Source organism: Mesoplodon densirostris, chromosome 12, assembly GCF_025265405.1.
Source record: "Mesoplodon densirostris isolate mMesDen1 chromosome 12, mMesDen1 primary haplotype, whole genome shotgun sequence".
Taxonomy (NCBI): Eukaryota; Metazoa; Chordata; class Mammalia; order Artiodactyla; family Ziphiidae; genus Mesoplodon; species Mesoplodon densirostris.
In genome coordinates, this window is record NC_082672.1 from 26,378,840 (window position 1) to 26,396,173 (window position 17,334).

At 39.8% G+C, this 17,334-nt stretch overlaps 1 protein-coding gene across 1 annotated transcript; it reads left to right on the forward strand.

Annotated features, from left to right (window-relative positions):
- Positions 1–542: 542 nt before the first annotated feature.
- PERP (p53 apoptosis effector related to PMP22) lies at positions 543–17,050 on the forward strand. Its single transcript, XM_060115053.1, has 3 exons — positions 543–793; positions 11,353–11,493; positions 15,706–17,050. The coding sequence occupies exons 1-3, from the start codon at positions 604–606 to the stop codon at positions 15,921–15,923; spliced, it is 549 nt and encodes a 182-aa protein (XP_059971036.1). The 5' UTR covers positions 543–603; the 3' UTR covers positions 15,924–17,050.
- The last annotated feature ends 284 nt before the right edge of the window (positions 17,051–17,334 follow it).

Genomic DNA, 17,334 nt, shown 5'->3' on the forward strand with positions numbered 1-17,334 from the left:
GTACAAGGTACAAAGGTGGACCCCAGCAGGAATCGTCCAGCCCTGCCAGGGAGGGTCAGGGACCGGCTCCTGGGTTCGGTACACGCGCTAAGAGTGCGGCAATGACCCCTGTCCGATGTGAACACTCATCTCAAATGGCTCGAAACTTAAATATCGTATTGTTGAAAATCAGACCGTGATCCGACTTCAGGGGTTAAATATTTCATTGGTGATGCGCAGATTAAAATGTGTACACGTTGAAGCACTGAGAAGAAAAGCATTGGATGCGAGAGGACCAAGTGAGAGGGAAACGAGGCAGTGGGTCCCCGCGGCTCCAGGTCTCTCTGGGCAGTGAGCTCACACACACCCAGTGTAACCCGAGCCCGGCCCCTCCTACCCCGTGCTCGCCCCGGGCCGGTCGGGCAGGTCAGGGCGGTGCGCTCTGAGTCACCGGAATCTAGGTGGGGCGGGCGCCTCACCCCCGCGGCCAGCCCCGAGCCGAGTCCTCCAGGAGCCGCCTCCCCGCGGCCTCCTCCCTTTTGTCGCGCTGCCGGCCCTCGAGGGTCACTCTCCGCCGGCGTCCAAGCCCCACGCGCTCCTCTCCTCTCCACCACCACCGTCGAGATGCTGGCCTGCGGCCTGGCCTGCGAGCGCTGCAGGTGGATCCTGCCCATGCTCCTGTTCAGCGCCATCATTTTCGACATCATCGCGTTGGCCGGCCGCGGATGGGTGGAGTTGAGCGGTACCGGCCAGCAGTCCTCGCTGTGGTGGCGGTGTCATTCCGTGAGCACCTGCGAAAGCCTCATGGACTTTGGTGAGTGCCGTCGCCTCCGTGAAGTCCTCCGGGCGGCTGCTGGGCGAGCGCCGGCGCCCTGGGAGTGCGGAAGTCGCCCTATGAGAATGGACTAAACAGGGTCGAGAAGGGACTGAACAGGGTCGGGGGTAATGGGTGATTCAACAAAAATCTCTTTAGAGCCTAGGTTCATACATCCGACCCGAACAAAATAAAGCAGTAGCAGCTTTCAGTGGCCAAAACCAGGCTCGACACTGGAAGAAAATAGCCCTAGTTCAAACTACGTTTATTCGCAGGGTCTGTCGGTACAGCAGAAGATGATTTCAGCCATTTGAAAAGGGTTTGATGAGTAAATGTAATGAACAAAGTATATTTTCTTGGAGACCTACTGAAATTTCTTCCCATTCCGCCACCTACTTTATAGCTTAAAATATGAAATATGCCTTATATTTTAAAATGTAAGTATTTAAAATGCGTACCTTCCCTCATGTTGCTGTATTATTCGTTTAACGTGAACTAAGTGAAAGCAGCTCTTCTTCCTTTAAAAAAGCCCTTTAAATCAAAGTTTCAGCAGGGAAGATTTCAGTAGATACTGCAGTGTTTAATGCTTCAGGCTAGTTCTTGTTAGAAGGAGTGTCTTTTGGGCTTAGGCCTGGCATTGCTGTTTAGAAAACTTTATTTTAATCTGATTTGAAATCTGAAAAGCAAACACATTTTCTACACCAGCGAAATGAAGCAGAGTTGACAATTTAATATATTGCAGATAGAGTATTTTATTTTTCCAGCATGGAGGAAGCCTCAGGGACTACCTGTTAACTATTACACGGCACTGGAGAGGAGCTTGCTCTGGGCCGGTACCACCCCCTGCTTTCTCGTAGACGGGAAGAACAGCCGGGGTCTATCGTGATTAGCATTGTGGGAGGGGTCCGGGACAGGAGGGTTTAAGTATGAGAATAATCAGAAGCTTAAAGCCAACTACTACTGAATGGAGCCTTACCAACTGAGTTTAATAGTTTAAAACTGAGAAAGAAGGCTACCCTGCTTTTTTTCCCCCATTCTCTGCTAGGATCTTTGACTTGCCCCGCACCTCCAAAGTGGCCCAGGGCTTCAAACCAAACTCTGCTTATTTCTGGGACCCTGTATCAGGGGCTTGGTGCTTTATCTTATCTACTGTGGAATTATTTGGAAGTTCTCCCCAAAAATTTACCCCCCAAAGGAGGCATGGTTCTCCTTAGCAGGTAATAAAATGTAAAGACTAAATGGAATTCCTACTTTCCTTAAAGTCTGTGTTTTTCCTCTCTGAAAGCACAAACAGCACACCTGCCAGGGTTTGTATTACCCCAAGTCTTTTAGGTTTTTGAAGGGAATTAATTTCTTTGAAATAATATGTCTCTATCTTCTGGTTAAGATGCAACAGAGTTCAGTATCTTGTAGGGGATTTAATCGACTTGCTTAAAACAGGTGTGTTTTTAAACAGACTTTGATAATCGTATCTCACTGCAAAGACTAATACAGGCCCAAAGAATATTCAGCGATTCTGGGCACATGAGTTAAGAAGGTTAGTGTGCCTCGGGGAGAAGGGTGCAGGCAGAACCTAGATCAGCACTATTGCTGGGACATGATCTGGCCTGCACAGCTCTGGCTGTGACCACAGCCCTCTTGTGAAAAACGCACAATGCAGTTTTTATTTTTCTTGATTTGCAGGATGAACTCACCTTCCTAGGGTGTGGCTCTTCTAACCTCAGGCTGATAGAGTGCTTTGATATAGAAGGGAGTAAGCAGGTTTTGTTTCTGTTTTCTAATTTTTTAATTAGACAGGAGTCTAAAGCATTAACTTTTTTTAATTGTAGAGAAAAGACAGATCCAGTGTACAGTTGATGTTTCAATTTGATATAGAAATTGGTCTTTAGAAAAGTTCGGTTTTCCAAGTGAGTCTTGAGGAATCTAGTACTGCCTTTGTGATGCAGCAAGACTGATTTTCATAAGTGGTCAGTGGCTTTCACATTCCAATTTGGTTGTTCCGGTGACCTTTGCAAAGATAATCAAGCGCCAAGAATGTGTTAGATGCGGCTTTTGCTCAAGCCCTAGAATCAAATCATGAATCTAGCACCCACTGTCATTAGGTGACCTTGGGAAGAAGAAAATGGCTATGATTTCACCAGGAGAGGTCCATCCCAGGCTATTGAAGTCAAAGATGAGTTGGAGTGATTATTATACTTCCACTCTGTCTCCTGCCATGGACTGTTGGCTAGTTTTGCCTCACAGGTGTAGAAATTGTGTATTCCTATCCCATAGGTTGATTATCTAGGCGTCTCTGAACTTTTGAGACTTTCAGATAGCTGCAGTTGGGCCTTGCCAAAAACAATATGTTCACATGAGGTCATATTTTATCTAAAATACAGTAAGCAGTTTACACATACTCCCACGTATGTACAAACACAACAAGGAATAAGGTTGATAGCTCTAATTAAAATGATATCTCAATATTGAGAATTAAGTGTGTATATCCACTTTTTAAAAAATTCTTGCTATGTGCTAGAAAATAAACCTTGTGATTTACCACTGTAAACTACAGTATTAAGAAAGTATACCTGTTTATTACAAAGTGCTTCACTATCTTTTTTATTTGCTGACATTTGTAACAATATGTTCATTTTGCTGGCAGGTATCAGCAATAATACTAAATAATAGAGACTTTTTATATAAAGGTAAATAGTTCCATAGAATTATGTAAAAAGCAGAATGTTATATTCTTCACTGTCATTAACTTTTTTAAAAGAATTTCAGAACCATATCACCTCATTTTTCCTCATAAATGAATCAAATTAAACACTGAATATTTTCTTTTACATAATAGTAACAAATAAATAAATACAAATTCTTGTTTGAATTTTTTAAAAAGTCATGGTTTCTAGTCCTCAAAATTGGAAAAGAAAAATCTATATTTAAACATTGAAATGATCATTCAAATTTCATGTATAAAGAAAATGCAAAGTTAGGACTTCCCTGGTGGCACAGTGGTTAAGAATCCGCCTGCCAATGCAGGGCACACGGGTTCGAGCCCTGGTCCGGGAAGATCCCACATGCCGCGGAGCAACTAAGCCCGTGGGCCACAACTACGGAAGCCTGCGTGCCTAGAGCCCATGCTCCACAACAAGAGAAGCCACGGCAATGAGAAGCCCGCGTACTGCAACTAGAGAGAAAGCCTGCGCACAGCAACGAAGACCCAACTCAGCCAAAAATAAAAAAATAAATAAAAGAAAATGCTAAATTAAATTTGAATCCATGTTCACAGATAGTATTTTTGCACTCCTGGCACCTTCTTTTACAGTTTTAAGAAAGAGTACATCAGGAGGATATTTTCAGCAGCAGAGATGTAGATTTCAAGTCCTAAGCAAGCTCTGACTTGTCAGGGTAGAGACTAATGAAGATAAGTTTATGCATAAATTACAGGGACAGTTGAGATGAATTTATGCTCCAAGAAGGACGGCGGGGAGTCAGTGTGGCAGCGTTGGAGAGCCTTTGCCTTGGATCTGAACTCAGAAGTGCAGAGCCTCATTTTTACCAAAGATACCACATTGAATGTTTTTTACATGAAATCAGCCTTGGATAAGTCGAAGAATCAGGTTAATATAGGAAATATTTTTAGATCATCTAGCCCTATGGTTCTTAAATGCACGAGAAATGAGAAAAATATCAATAAGTATGAAGTTAATAGTTTTACATTAGCCTAAATTCAACTTAAAAGATTTCATTTTGAGGTTATGTTCTTGTGGCTTTTTTGCAGAGGGGCAGGGTCAGGTATTCAAACGCTCTTATTTTATGAAATTAGGCATTAGTAGATAGACTAATCTTTGCGGGCATGTGTTCACATTCGTACATAGTAAAACAAAAAGTTGGACACTCTCAATTGATTTTCATAATTAAAAAAATATATGTTGATTTATAAAATCTAGACGTCTAGGAACCAGTGATCTTGACCAGTTTACTCCACATTTGCTGCACTTAGCACTACCAGAGAGCCTCAATTCCTGATTTGTGTTTTCTCCTTGTAAATGGCCAGAGGCTCCTAGACTATTAGAACTAGGAGAGATGAATAGTGCGCCTACTCAAGCTTTCTCCAAAGCCCACCTATCAGCATCGCCCGTGGCTGATCTGAGCTTCTTCCCGTTGTTCAGCAACTTAACTCAATTTTCTCCACGATGCAATTTGTTTAAAAGTACCCCTCTTACACCGACAAGAGGTGAAATGTGCTTCTCTGTAAATTCTTCTTTCCAGCCTTCTTCCAACGGACAGATTTTCAAACATTTGAGGGTAGATTCCAAATTTGCTGCTAGTTATCTTGTCTGAGTTCACACAGAATTTCCTGTATTTTCCCATCTTCCCGTGTAGGATAGTTTCCCCACTCAGACTTTAAAAGAAGGCCATAAAGGGGTAAAGTTCCATAAAAACCAATGGGAAAGGGTTATCATCTGGCTCAGTGTCAGGGGAAAATGTAGAGCATGTAAAGAATCTCACACCTACTGTGGAATTTCTCCCCAGAGACCCCAGCATCATTCCTCCTTTAAGCCATTCCTTTCGTGCCTTCCAAACCTTCGGCAGAATCATTCTTCCTGTGTCGAGATTTTTTTGGAGGCGTTTCTGAGTCATCCTCCAGATTTTTGCTACTTGTGTGTTATAGACCAGCAGCATCGGCATTATCTGGGAGATTACTGGATACTCAGCATCTCAGACCTCACCTACTGAATTGGAATCTGTATTTTAACAAGGTCCCCGGGTGATTCGCAAGCACTTTTAAGTTTCAGAAGCACTGGCCTGTATTACTGTAGATCTCCTCATTGACTACGCCACAGTCTTTTTGAATATATCATCCACCCATGTTTATATTTATTTGTAGATAGCATCTTTTTTTTTTGAACCTGGAGGATATATATATATATATATATATATATATATATATATATGTTGGAGTATAATTGCTTTACAATGGTGTGTTAGTTTCTGCTTTATAACAAAGTGAATCAGCTATACATATACATATAGTCCCATATCTCCTCCCTCTTGCATCTCCCTCCCACCCTCCTTATCCCACCCCTCTAAGTGGTCACAAAATAGCATCTTTTTTATTTTTTCACTTATGGTCTTGTCCAGTTTTCAATTCTGCTTGTGTATGACATAAAGAACTTTATAGAAACAATAGGAGGGAATCTGACAAAATCTTGTATTCACTGGGTAGGGCTTTCTGTATTGTTCATAGATGAATCCTTTGTTCTGGAAAGGAACCACCCTCTAGTTGGGTGACAATTTGGAATCTGCAGGGCACTGAGTAAGGGGCTAGGCCACAGACTGTTTTGGTCAATGTTTGGTGCCCACATGTAAAACTACTGAAGAATGCAGCAAATCCATTAAAAGAAATACTAATTTGGGGTGAAAAAGTAATGACAGTCTCCAAAATATCACCCATGATATAGCAGTAGTGCTCTCCTTGTCTTAAAATAAAAGTTATTTATTTTTTCTTTTCACAAACTTAACTTTGATTTATGGTTTCTAGCTTGATATTCAAGGTATTTATTTATTTTTACTTTTATTGCTCTTTTCTTATCAGTCGATCTTACTGGTCTTTTCCCAGCTGTATTTGCCTTGTACCATCATGTTTTAGTATATAATCTCTGGAAAAACATATAGCATTATCCCTCATACAAAAAACTTAAAAACATTTTTTAGAAAAAATTCAGAATTTCATTAGTAACCAGTGAATGGTTTCCATGTTGTTGACTTAATGTTGAATCTTTGCAAGCAATAGCAAAATCTGATAAGCCATTCATTACCTACGTGGATCTTTAATGAATCTTATCTAAAAGTGGATTTATAATGTTGCTGGTTTCTTTGATAACATAAATTTCTTCAAGTGGTACTTAGAAAATAAACTTAGGACAGAATAAATTATATACATATATGAAACATGTTTCAGGGAAACATATATGTTTCCCTTAAGGAAACAAAACAAACAAACAACATTCCTACACAGAAACTCTGTTTACCTGGAATGCAGCATGCTTTTGTGGTCTCAATTCAGAGAAAGATAATTGACAATGAGAATCCTTCCCCAATCCCCAATCCCCTACACACACGCGCGCGCGCGCACACACACACACACACACACACACACACATTCTGCTTATTTGAATTTAATGATTTTTTAAATTGAATTTAATGATTGGCAGTAACCATGAAAAAAATCTATAGAAATGAGACTATAATTGACAGCAGGTCACATACTGAAAGTTACATGCTCCTTTCTGGCAGTGCTGCAATCTGTTTTTATAAGGAGATTAATCATCTATCTTAGTTGTTCTCAGATTTTAGTATGGATGTAAGAAATACCAGTAAAATGTGGATTAGGAAAGGCAGAAATTTAGTGTATAAAATATTAATGAAGGACAGACTTGTCTTCAGAATCGATGAAGATGGACTGTCTTCAAAGAACTGAGGACCATCTGTTGATGTTGAATCATGAAAGAAGTAGCTTCAAGATAAGTTTTAAAAATTGATGTTTTTCCACTGAGGCTGGTAAACAGGGTACAATTTAGACCAAGGTATAATATAAAATATAAATATATAGTTTCCGAAGGGTTGGGTAAATTTATAGATATTGGACTCATTCTGGGTGATTAAGGGAGACCAAAGGCACTTAGCCTACAGATTTATCTTAAGTTTTCAAAATGTATGTGATGGAGAATTGTCATGTTGTTAGTCTACATGGCTGTTGGTTCCCTTCTCAGGCAGAATATTGGGCTGGGAGGACCCTGCTCAGACCTGGTAGGATCCATCTCATCATCTTACAACAAAATAGTCATTGACATGAGACAACAGATTGCCTTCCTTGTTATCCATCAGTCAGGACCTTCAAAACCATGTCAAGATTTGTACCTTAAATGATAGTTAAGTGAATCAATGTGGGTGTTTCCACTCTCAAGGGGCAGGTTTTACACGTTCTACTTCCAAGGCAGCCTTTCTCCAGACAGACTGTTGCTTAACTTTCCATTTTGATTTTTCTTTAGACTCAGCATTTTAAATAAGACGCTAATTGAGTTGATTTAACATAACATGGGAAAAGTTCTTTAAATGATCTGTTTATATTTACATTCACCTGTTGGTTTTAGGTTAGGTGAATTGGCTTACTATTTCTTTTATTTAATTCCTTTCAAGTACCTGAAACTAAATGTAAATTACACCTTAGCGGTAATGTCAGCGGAAGCGGTAATAGCAATAATCTAACTTTGTATAACTTCTTATTTCCTCAAATAAACAGGTAAAATGATTGATGTTACTCTTTATAGCAACATCATACATAATTTATTTAGCTATACTTTAAAAACCTTAATCTGTGGTTATCAAAGTTTGATTACTAAATATGTTCCCTGTTAGGAGGTTTCTCCTGTTTTTATTGAAAACTCACATTCTGCTCTACAATTGATCTTCACTGTTTGCATTCCTCTGTATGGCTTATATAGCTGTGTTGCCTTTGCATTGAACAGTTTCAAACATGTGAACTCACCTTAAAAGGAAAACTCAGTGTCTGCTTATTGGAATTTAATGATTGTATTTAATTGAATTTAATGATTGGCAGTAGCCATGCAAAAATTACAGACATGAGACTGTATTTGACAGTGGGTCACATACTGAAAGTTACATGCTCCTTTTTGGCAACGTTGCAACTATTTTTATAAGAAGATTGATCATCTCTCTTAGTTGTTCTCAAACTTTAGTATAAATGTAAGAAATACCAGTAAAATGCATATTCCTTTCCAACTCTGATTCAGTGTGTCTGGAGGGATGCGTAGGAATCCATACTTTTTTTTTTTTTTTTTTTTGCGGTACGCGGGCCTCTCACTGCTGTGGCCTCTCCCGTTGCGGAGCACAGGCTCCAGATGCGCAGGCCCAGCGGCCATGGCTCACGGGCCCAGCCTCTCTGCGGCATGTGGGATCCTCCCGGACCGGGGCACGAACCCGTGTCCCCTGCATCTGCAGGCGGACTCTCAACCACTGCGCCACCAGGGAAGCCCAGAATCCATACTTTTTATAAGCACCACTGATGATTTGGAGTCAGTGGTTTATGGGCTAGACTTCGAGATGGTCTGATTAATTAATGTTCTTTCCAAAGCATGGTCCCTTTTCTCTGGAAAGTTACCTTACTCGAAGGACAAGGCAAAAGTGAGAAAAGAGACTTACTCAATCTCACATTTTGGCTTTATCCATGTCTATTTTAAAATAAAACATTTCTATTTTACCTTGGTCTTACTGATCTCACAGGAAGAGCAAGACATGGAGGAAAGTAATAAAAATTATAAACATAAAACTAGGCCCACTCAGGCACTGTCATGACGCCATCCTGACCAGTGCCACTAAGGAGTAATTTGTGTGAAAACATGTATTTGAGCATGTAAAAAACATTGAGCATGTGTCGTTTCCTTAATTACCTATTATACCCCAGTCATCCCTGAATCTACTAGATGAAGATTTGTGGGGAGTGTGGAGGCTAGAGAAGGGAACAGGGGAGCTCAGCCCAGGTTTGTCTCTAACAGTTGAAGATGTAAACATGCAGTGGAGAACTGAGGAAGAGTCTTCATGTGACAGTGTAGAACCTTGAGAAGGTCGAATAAAGTGAAAACTTGAGGTACTGGAGAAAGTCATAGGAATACGTGAGGACATTTTTGAACAGAGAGGGCTGGAGAATTAATAGCTCCATGACTTTTCACACAAGAGCTCTCATCCTCACAGTGATCTTGAAAGAAGGCATTTTAGCCTTGGTTAACAGATGAGCAGACTGACAGTGGCTAATAGGTAACAGAGGCAGGGGATAAACGAGGGCAAGCTGGCCCCCAAGCCCTTGTTCTTTCTGCTAGTCCTTATCTTTGTCTAATATTGACCAGTCCAATGACCCCAAATTAAGTCAGGATGTTTGCCAGCCAAGCTCGGTTAAAGCTGGAGTAAAACCAGTGCCAAGGTCCACGCATCTCTCCTTTTCAAATGCAATAAAGAGAAATAGGTTAAGGGTGCATGTTCATCCATTAATGAATGAGTGGGTAATCATGATGTGGGCTATCCATACAATAGAATAATTATTGGTCATAAAAAGGAATGCAGTCCTAATCCATGCTGCTCCAACATGGGTGAACCTTGAAGACATTATGCTAAGTGAAAGCGTAAGACAGTCACAAAGGCCACATAGTATATAATTCCATTTATATGAAATGTCCAGAATAAGCAAATTTATAGAGACAGAAAGTAGATCAGAAGCTGAAGGAAGGGAGGAGGAGAAAGGCACTGCTAACGGTCATGGGGTTTCTCTTTGGGGTGATGAAAATTTTGGAATTGTAAGTGGTGATGGTTGCACAACCCTGTGAATAGAGTGAAAACTACACAATTGTACACTTTAAATGGATGAATTTTCTAGTATGTAAATTATATCTTAAAAAAAAAAAAAAGAGTCCTGTTCTGGATTCAGACAGTCTGGAAATCAAACTTGGCTGCCAGCTGTGTGGCTATGGGCAGGTTATCTGGACTCTCAAAGGCTTAGCATAATCTCACTTCTAAAATAGAAATGATAACAGAGTGTGAACCTTAAAAAGTTATTGTGAGGATTCAGGTTGCTAAGGCATGGCGGGTTCTTAGCCCCGTGCCTGGCACAGAGCGATTACTTCCTACATGTCAGTCACTACCTCTAGAGAGAAGGTTGTGTGGGAAGAGATTTTACAAATCGGTGCAGTTTGAACAATAAGAATTATTGGCTAGAATCCTTAGCTTGGGAGTCATGACTCTTCTCTTCCCACAAGGGCAGAGCAGAATGACCCAGGGCTAGAGCTGCCCATGTAGATCTTCAAACCTAGACCTCAATTTCCACCTCATCCTTATTGTCTTTAGGGCCCATGTCAATAATTGAGAATTACTGTGCAATAAATTCTGAATACTTCACAAGTTAAAATTTAGGCAAAAATTTAGAAATGTTGTTTGCACCTAAACTTGTGATAAAAAGCACAGCTAGCTACTTTACAATTAAATTGTTTTATTTTATATCTCTGTCTAGTCATAAGTACTATGAGTTTTCAATAATTATTTTTGCATGGGACCAAACCTTAATATGGAACCAAGATCCTTTTAAAGGTATTTGAAACAGTTCCTGAAGAGATTATAATTTGGATTGTTCCATAGTAAAAATGTTGTTTACTGTGGTCATGTTATAGTAGAACTTGAGTGACTCTTTTAAATATATCTGTTTGTATGCCAGTTTATTAAATGAGATACAGTTTAATGTAGTTTACTTTTCATTTTGGAGGTATAAACATTTGCCCCCAAACCGAGGGGATAAGGCATTACTGCATATCAGTATGTTAATGTCCTACCTATGAATTGCCTATTCTTCCCTTAAAATATGGAGATGCTTAAGTATTGTCTAAAGAAAAACCGTTCTTCCACCCAAATACAATTAGTAGAAAGAAAAAAAAACCCCATTGATGCTTTGATAAGTAATTTTTAAATTTGGCTTGTCTGTCTCACTAATTGCTGTTTCTTTCTTATAGCGTGGGGAAGAGCAGCTGCCGCCATGCTCTTCTGTGGCTTCATCATCCTGGTGATCTGTTTCATCCTGTCTTTCTTTGCCTTCTGCGGATCCCAAATGCTTGTCTTCCTGAGAATGATTGGAAGCCTCCTGGCCCTGGCTGGTAAGACTGTGCGCCAGCAATCCTTTCTTCCTATCTGCAGGGGACATCAATATAATAATGTCCACGCCACAAAGATCTCTGGCAATACAGTTCCTGATCTGTTCTCGGAAAATGGGTCGCCAAAGGCAGAAGTAACAGAGGAGAGATGTATTTTAAGAGCTGGATCCCTTTTATTCTCTGCCTGAGACAGCGTTCCATGCCCCCCATCCAAGTGAGGAAGGTCATCACTCTACCTGCTGCTATGTCTTGTAGATGACCCCATGTCCTTGACACCCCTGCCCCGAGGGACCAGGGCTGGAAGTGCAGTGTCTCCATAGTGGTCCCAGGCTGGCCTCCCATGAGCCCCATGCCTGAGGGGACTGGAATGTCCCTGAACCATTGCACTTGTTGAAGGCGTTCTGCAGTCTTAGGATGTGGTGGGTCACAGAAGGGTTTTCTGCAGTGGGGATGGGGGATCTGGGAGGGGCCAGATCTGGAATTGCCTCTTTGCAGCTTAGAGCCAGGGTTGGGGGATGGGAAACTTAGTTATGCAGTTGGGTGGGGCTCGGAGAGAACATTTATTAAGGGAATATAAGAACTAGGAATCTAGGAGCAAGAATCTAGAGGCAAGAATTATTTGAAATTTTAGGTGGGCACCTGGCAGTAGGGAAGTCTGCCAAAGGAGCAGGACCCCAGCCACAGAGCTGGATTTAGATGCAAATCTGGATTTCCTGAGGAGGGGAAAGAAGAAGAAGATGCTGATAAGGACAAAGCGAGGCGGCCATAGTCCATTTCTCAAGCTACCAACTTAGGCTCATGGAACCAAAGCCGAAGTCCAGCCACAGACCTGGGGTATAAATACACAGTGAGCATATCGTTTTGGAAACAAGTCAGAAGCCTTGTAACTAGAGGGGTCCACAGGATCAAGCCTGAGCCTGAGTGGGACCACTGTGCGCAGGGTTCCCTGAGTACAAAGAAGATGATGGCAGGATCTAGGGCGGGGTAAGTGAGGAGGAAAAAGGCCCTGGCTGGGAGGAAGGAGGTAGCCTCCGAGAACCAGCCAGTGCAGGTCTAACCGTCCCCTGTACATTTAAACATGTCTCTTGATTCAAAATAAAGTTGACTCGAGTGTTCCTCACGTTTCAAACTTTGCTTTTGGAATAATATTTTAGAACCAGAAATGGCTAGGAATCACAAAACATATGAAGAATTTTGTTGAATCCCACCTCCACTTTTATTTGGTGTTTTGTAGTTGAAATTTACAAGACCTTATCAAAGAAACAATTTGATGTAGCTTCCTATCACATGTCTTAGAAGACTAGGTAGATGCCTATTATAAATCACCATTAGAAATAACACTATGACATTAACGTTCATTGAAAAATCCTTTATGACCCATCAATTCCACTTCTAGGTATATATCCAAAAGAACCAAAAGCAGGGATTTGAATAGGTACTTGTATGTCCATGTTCATAGCAGCATTATTCACAATAGCCAAAAGGAGGAAACAACCCAAGTGTTCAGCAGCAGATAAATATATAAACAAAATGTAGTCTATACATACAATGGAATATCATTCAGCCATAAAAAGGAATGAAATTTTGATGTGAGCTACAACATGGACGGACCTTGAAAACATTATGCTGAAAGAAATAAGGTAGATACAGGATGAATATTTTATGATTTCACTTGTATGAAATACCTGGAAGAGTCAAATTCACAGAGACAGAAAGTCGATTAGAGCTTACCAGCAGCCGAGGGGAGGGGGTAATGGGTACATACTGTGGATGTTGAAAATGTTTTAGGTATGGATAGTGGTGATGATTACACAACATTGTGAATGTATTTAATGCCACTGAATCGAACACTTAGCAAATGGTTAAAATGATAAATATTATGTTGAGTATATTTTACCAAAATTAAAAGAAATCCTAGTAAAATTCTTCTGTCCACCTTAACATTAAAACATTAACATCTAGTAATTACCATCTCTAGCTAACAGGGTTGCAGGAGTTATTGTAAAAAAAACTCATTCTGGTGAGTTTTGATAGATAAACAGCTGAACTGTCCTGCTTAACCCCGTGTTCTCATTTTACAATTTAATTCTCCTCTTCTCCTACAAAGTTGGACAAGTGGAATGGGAAATGTTTAATAGAAAAATAAAAAGCCTAGAAATCTCAATACATTTTTAGTGGTAATAACGTTGAATAAGCCCTACTTGATTTTTAAGATATATTTCATAACAATTATTTTTAATTTGATGTATATTATTGGGTTAAAATCAGAATAACTGAACACCAGTACAATTTAGATTTTGTAAAAATTCATCCAAACCATTACAAGAACTTTATGTGATGAACCAAAATGGGTAAATAACAATGTTTAACATCTATTACTAGGCGTATTAGAGAAAAATGCAGAGAAGTGTTCCTTTTGTGTCATACACAATGATTTGCAGAAGATGACAAACTTAACTAGTGAGACTTTGTTATTTAAACTAGACAGAAAGCGGGACTTCCCTCGTGGTCCAGTGGGTAAGACTCTGCACTCCCAGTGCAGGGGGCCCAGGTTTGATCCTTGGTGGGGGAACTAGATCCCACATGCATGCTGCAACTAAGAGTTTGCATGTTGCAACTAAGAAGACCACATGCCACAACTAAGAGTCCGCATGCCACAACTGGAAAAAAAAAAATCCTGCATGCCGCAACTAAGATCTGGTGCAGCCAAAATAAATAAATAAATATTTAAAAATAAATAAATAAAGTAGACAGGAACCAGAGAAATATTTAAGATCTGCACTAAGATTGCCCTTCATAAGTTGCCAAAGAAGAACATTTTAAGTTGGGAAGTAGAAGCAACAAATCAAGATGTGGAAACATCTACAGCCTTTCTAGTAATTAAAAAAAAAAAAAAGAAAACTAGTTAAGGGTATATCTGTGGAGCTAGTAGAAAAAAATTAAGGTGAAAGAAAAGTGGTGGTGAGGACTATTCACTCCCTGACATACTCCTGGGAGCTCAGCCAGCTGATCGCTCTTTGTGAAGAGTAGCGTCTGAGTGTCACAGAGCTAAAATTTGCTTATACCCAAAGTCATGGCAATGCGCATACTAAATACTAGGTAAAAAATGCATAGCATAGCATAGCATGTGTATACTCATTACAGCTTTATAGAATTATGCATGTGCATTGAAAAAGACTACAAAGTAGATTTAATAAATTCCTTTTATTTTTAAGCAATGTAAATTGTTAATACATGATTAATAATAATTGTAATAATGTGACTCATATCAAAGAGTTTAGAAAGTTTTTTGACATATGTTTTCCTTCCCCTATCTTCCCTTTCACTTTTTTTTTTTTTTTTTTTTTTTGCGGTACGCGAGCCTCTCACTGCTGTGGCCTCTCCCATTGCGGAGCACAGGCTCCGGACGCGCAGGCTCAGCGGCCATGGCTCACGGGCCCAGCCGCTCGGTGGCATGTGGGATCTTCCCGGACCGGGGCACGAACCCGTGTCCCCTGCATCGGCAGGCGGACTCTCAACCACTGCACCACCAGGGAAGCCCCCCTTTCACTTTTTAAAGCACTGTGGTTATTCCCCTCTTTTACTTCTATTCCCCCAGGCTGGAATGCTCTTCTTCCTGCCCTCCATCTCTTCATTTCTATTTATTCTTCAGATTCCCCCTTCCTCTGCAGGCTTTTCTGCTGATTCTCCCATTGATCATTCGCATCATTGATTCATTGTTTTATTTAGTCATTTATTTATTGAATGAATATTCCTCTATCTGTGTCTGTGTGTGCATACACACATATATATATGTACATATATGTTTTATTTTGCTAACACTGATAATATTAACTTATGTTTGGCACAGGAAAAGCAAAGATGAAAAAGTAGGCTCTCCTCTAACCTCTTGCTTTCTATTGCACACCACAATTCAGCACGTTTTACTTTAGTATATATAATGCTTACATAGGTACATGAATCTCTAATTTTCTGTCTGTATTTCATATACTCAGTATTCTACCTAGTGCCAGGTATCTCTGACACACAATATTCAGTCATCTTTTTTGGCTTATGATTAACTAGACTCCCCCAGCCCCTTTTATCAGCATTATTTAGGTGGATTTAATACTTATTTTAAGGCAAAAATGTTGTGGAAGGGGAAATAATCTGTTGTTACCATGCATTCATTCATTCATACATTCATACTTTGTATTTTTTTTTCCTTCCTTTTAGCTGTGTTCCAGATCATCAGCCTGGTAGTTTACCCTGTGAAGTACAATGAGACCTTTAACGACTCTGGTGTCACTTACATCTATAGCTGGGCCTACGGCTTTGGGTGGGCGGCTACGATTATCCTGATTGGCTGTTCCTTCTTCTTCTGTTGCCTCCCCAACTATGCAGATGACCTGCTGGGCAATGCCAAGCCCAGGTACTTCTACACATCTCCCTAAGGTGGGGAATGAGCAGAAGAACATCACTGCTGCTGAGATGGATTCCAGAGAAAGAAACTGTTTCCCCCGGAATACTCTGAACCTATGTTTGGGGCAGTGTTCATATCATTAAACTATAGTCAAAATGCTAAAATTCTTTGGGAGAGAATATTTCTTAAATAGTTTTAGAGTTTCATATTCATCTTTTATCTATGATTTATAGACTTAAACAAGACTTAACTTCTTTTAACTAATTACCTAATTACTAATATGCCAGTGTTTCCTTATATCTAGCCATACCATTTATATTGCATTTGTAAAAGAATATGAGACCAAAACTAACCACATAATTTATAAGGTAAAAATGAGAAGGCTTCAAAGATTTGAGTAATCTGGTCAGGTTTCTGTTTTTCCCAGATGGAATGAACTGGGTCTATTAAGGACTAAGGAGAAGAGGAAGATATTGGTAAAAATTGCCAGTGACCAAATATTCTGAAAGAAATGCAAAAAATAAATATTTTTTCAAACCTTCAGCTATTTAAAGAAGCAAAATCATTTCCTAAATGCATATCATTTGTGAGAATTTCTAATTAACATCATGAATAATTGATTTGGGGCTAAGCTTCCCGTTAACTTGATATGGCATCCAGGAAAGTATTCTTTCATAGCCAAAGCCTGTTGCAGTAATAAGACCTCCTTAAGTAGTGAAATCTTAACATGAAATTTTCTCTTTTAAAGTGGTTTGTAGGGTTGGGGTGTGGTAAAGTGCTACTAATAATTGTGCGCTGTTTGGTGTCTATATGTTCTAGACTAGGGTAGACTGGATTAAAAGATGGACTGGTCTAATTCGTTGTAACCTCTAGGTAGGATTAGTTTGTTCAGTAAACCATGAAGAGGGCCATTCCCATCACAAAAGTAACATTAAAACAGCCTAAAGAGAAGAAATGGCTTGAATTTTTCACCTTAGGCTTGACCAAGCTCTAATCATGTAGACACAGCTTCTGATAGACTGCAGCTGTAAGCAAAAACTCAAATACGGTTAAAAACCTGGTTTCCCTTGGTAAACAGATTAAAAATATCTGAGGTAAAACATGTAACAGGAGAATTCATGGATGTGGGATTTCTCTGAATGGCAAATATGATATATCACATGGATTTTTTAAAAAATATTTGTACTTATGTAATGAAAACCAATTCATTTTATGTATCAAATTATTATCTTGTAAGTTGTAAAAATAAGCAGTTGCAGTTTTCATTATGAATTTTTCCCAATAAACCAGGTGTTCTAATCTTGTATCTAGTTTGCAGTTTTTTTGGTTTTGCTTCTCAGCCCCCGCTCCCCCAACCCACCGCCAATCTGAGGAAGGGGATTTTTTTTTTTTAACATCTTTATTGGAGTATAATTGCTTTACAATGTTCTGTTGGTTTCTGC

What these genes read in the sequence shown, in the direction of transcription:
- PERP (XM_060115053.1), top strand. Translation starts at nt 604, where the DNA reads ATGCTGGCCTGCGGCCTGGCCTGCGAGCGCTGCAGGTGGATCCTGCCC. An exon ending in CGAAAGCCTCATGGACTTTG is followed by an intron (nt 794 to 11,352) that starts GTGAGTGCCGTC and finishes TCTTTCTTATAG; the next exon opens with CGTGGGGAAGAGCAGCTGCC. An exon ending in AAGCCTCCTGGCCCTGGCTG is followed by an intron (nt 11,494 to 15,705) that starts GTAAGACTGTGC and finishes CCTTCCTTTTAG; the next exon opens with CTGTGTTCCAGATCATCAGC.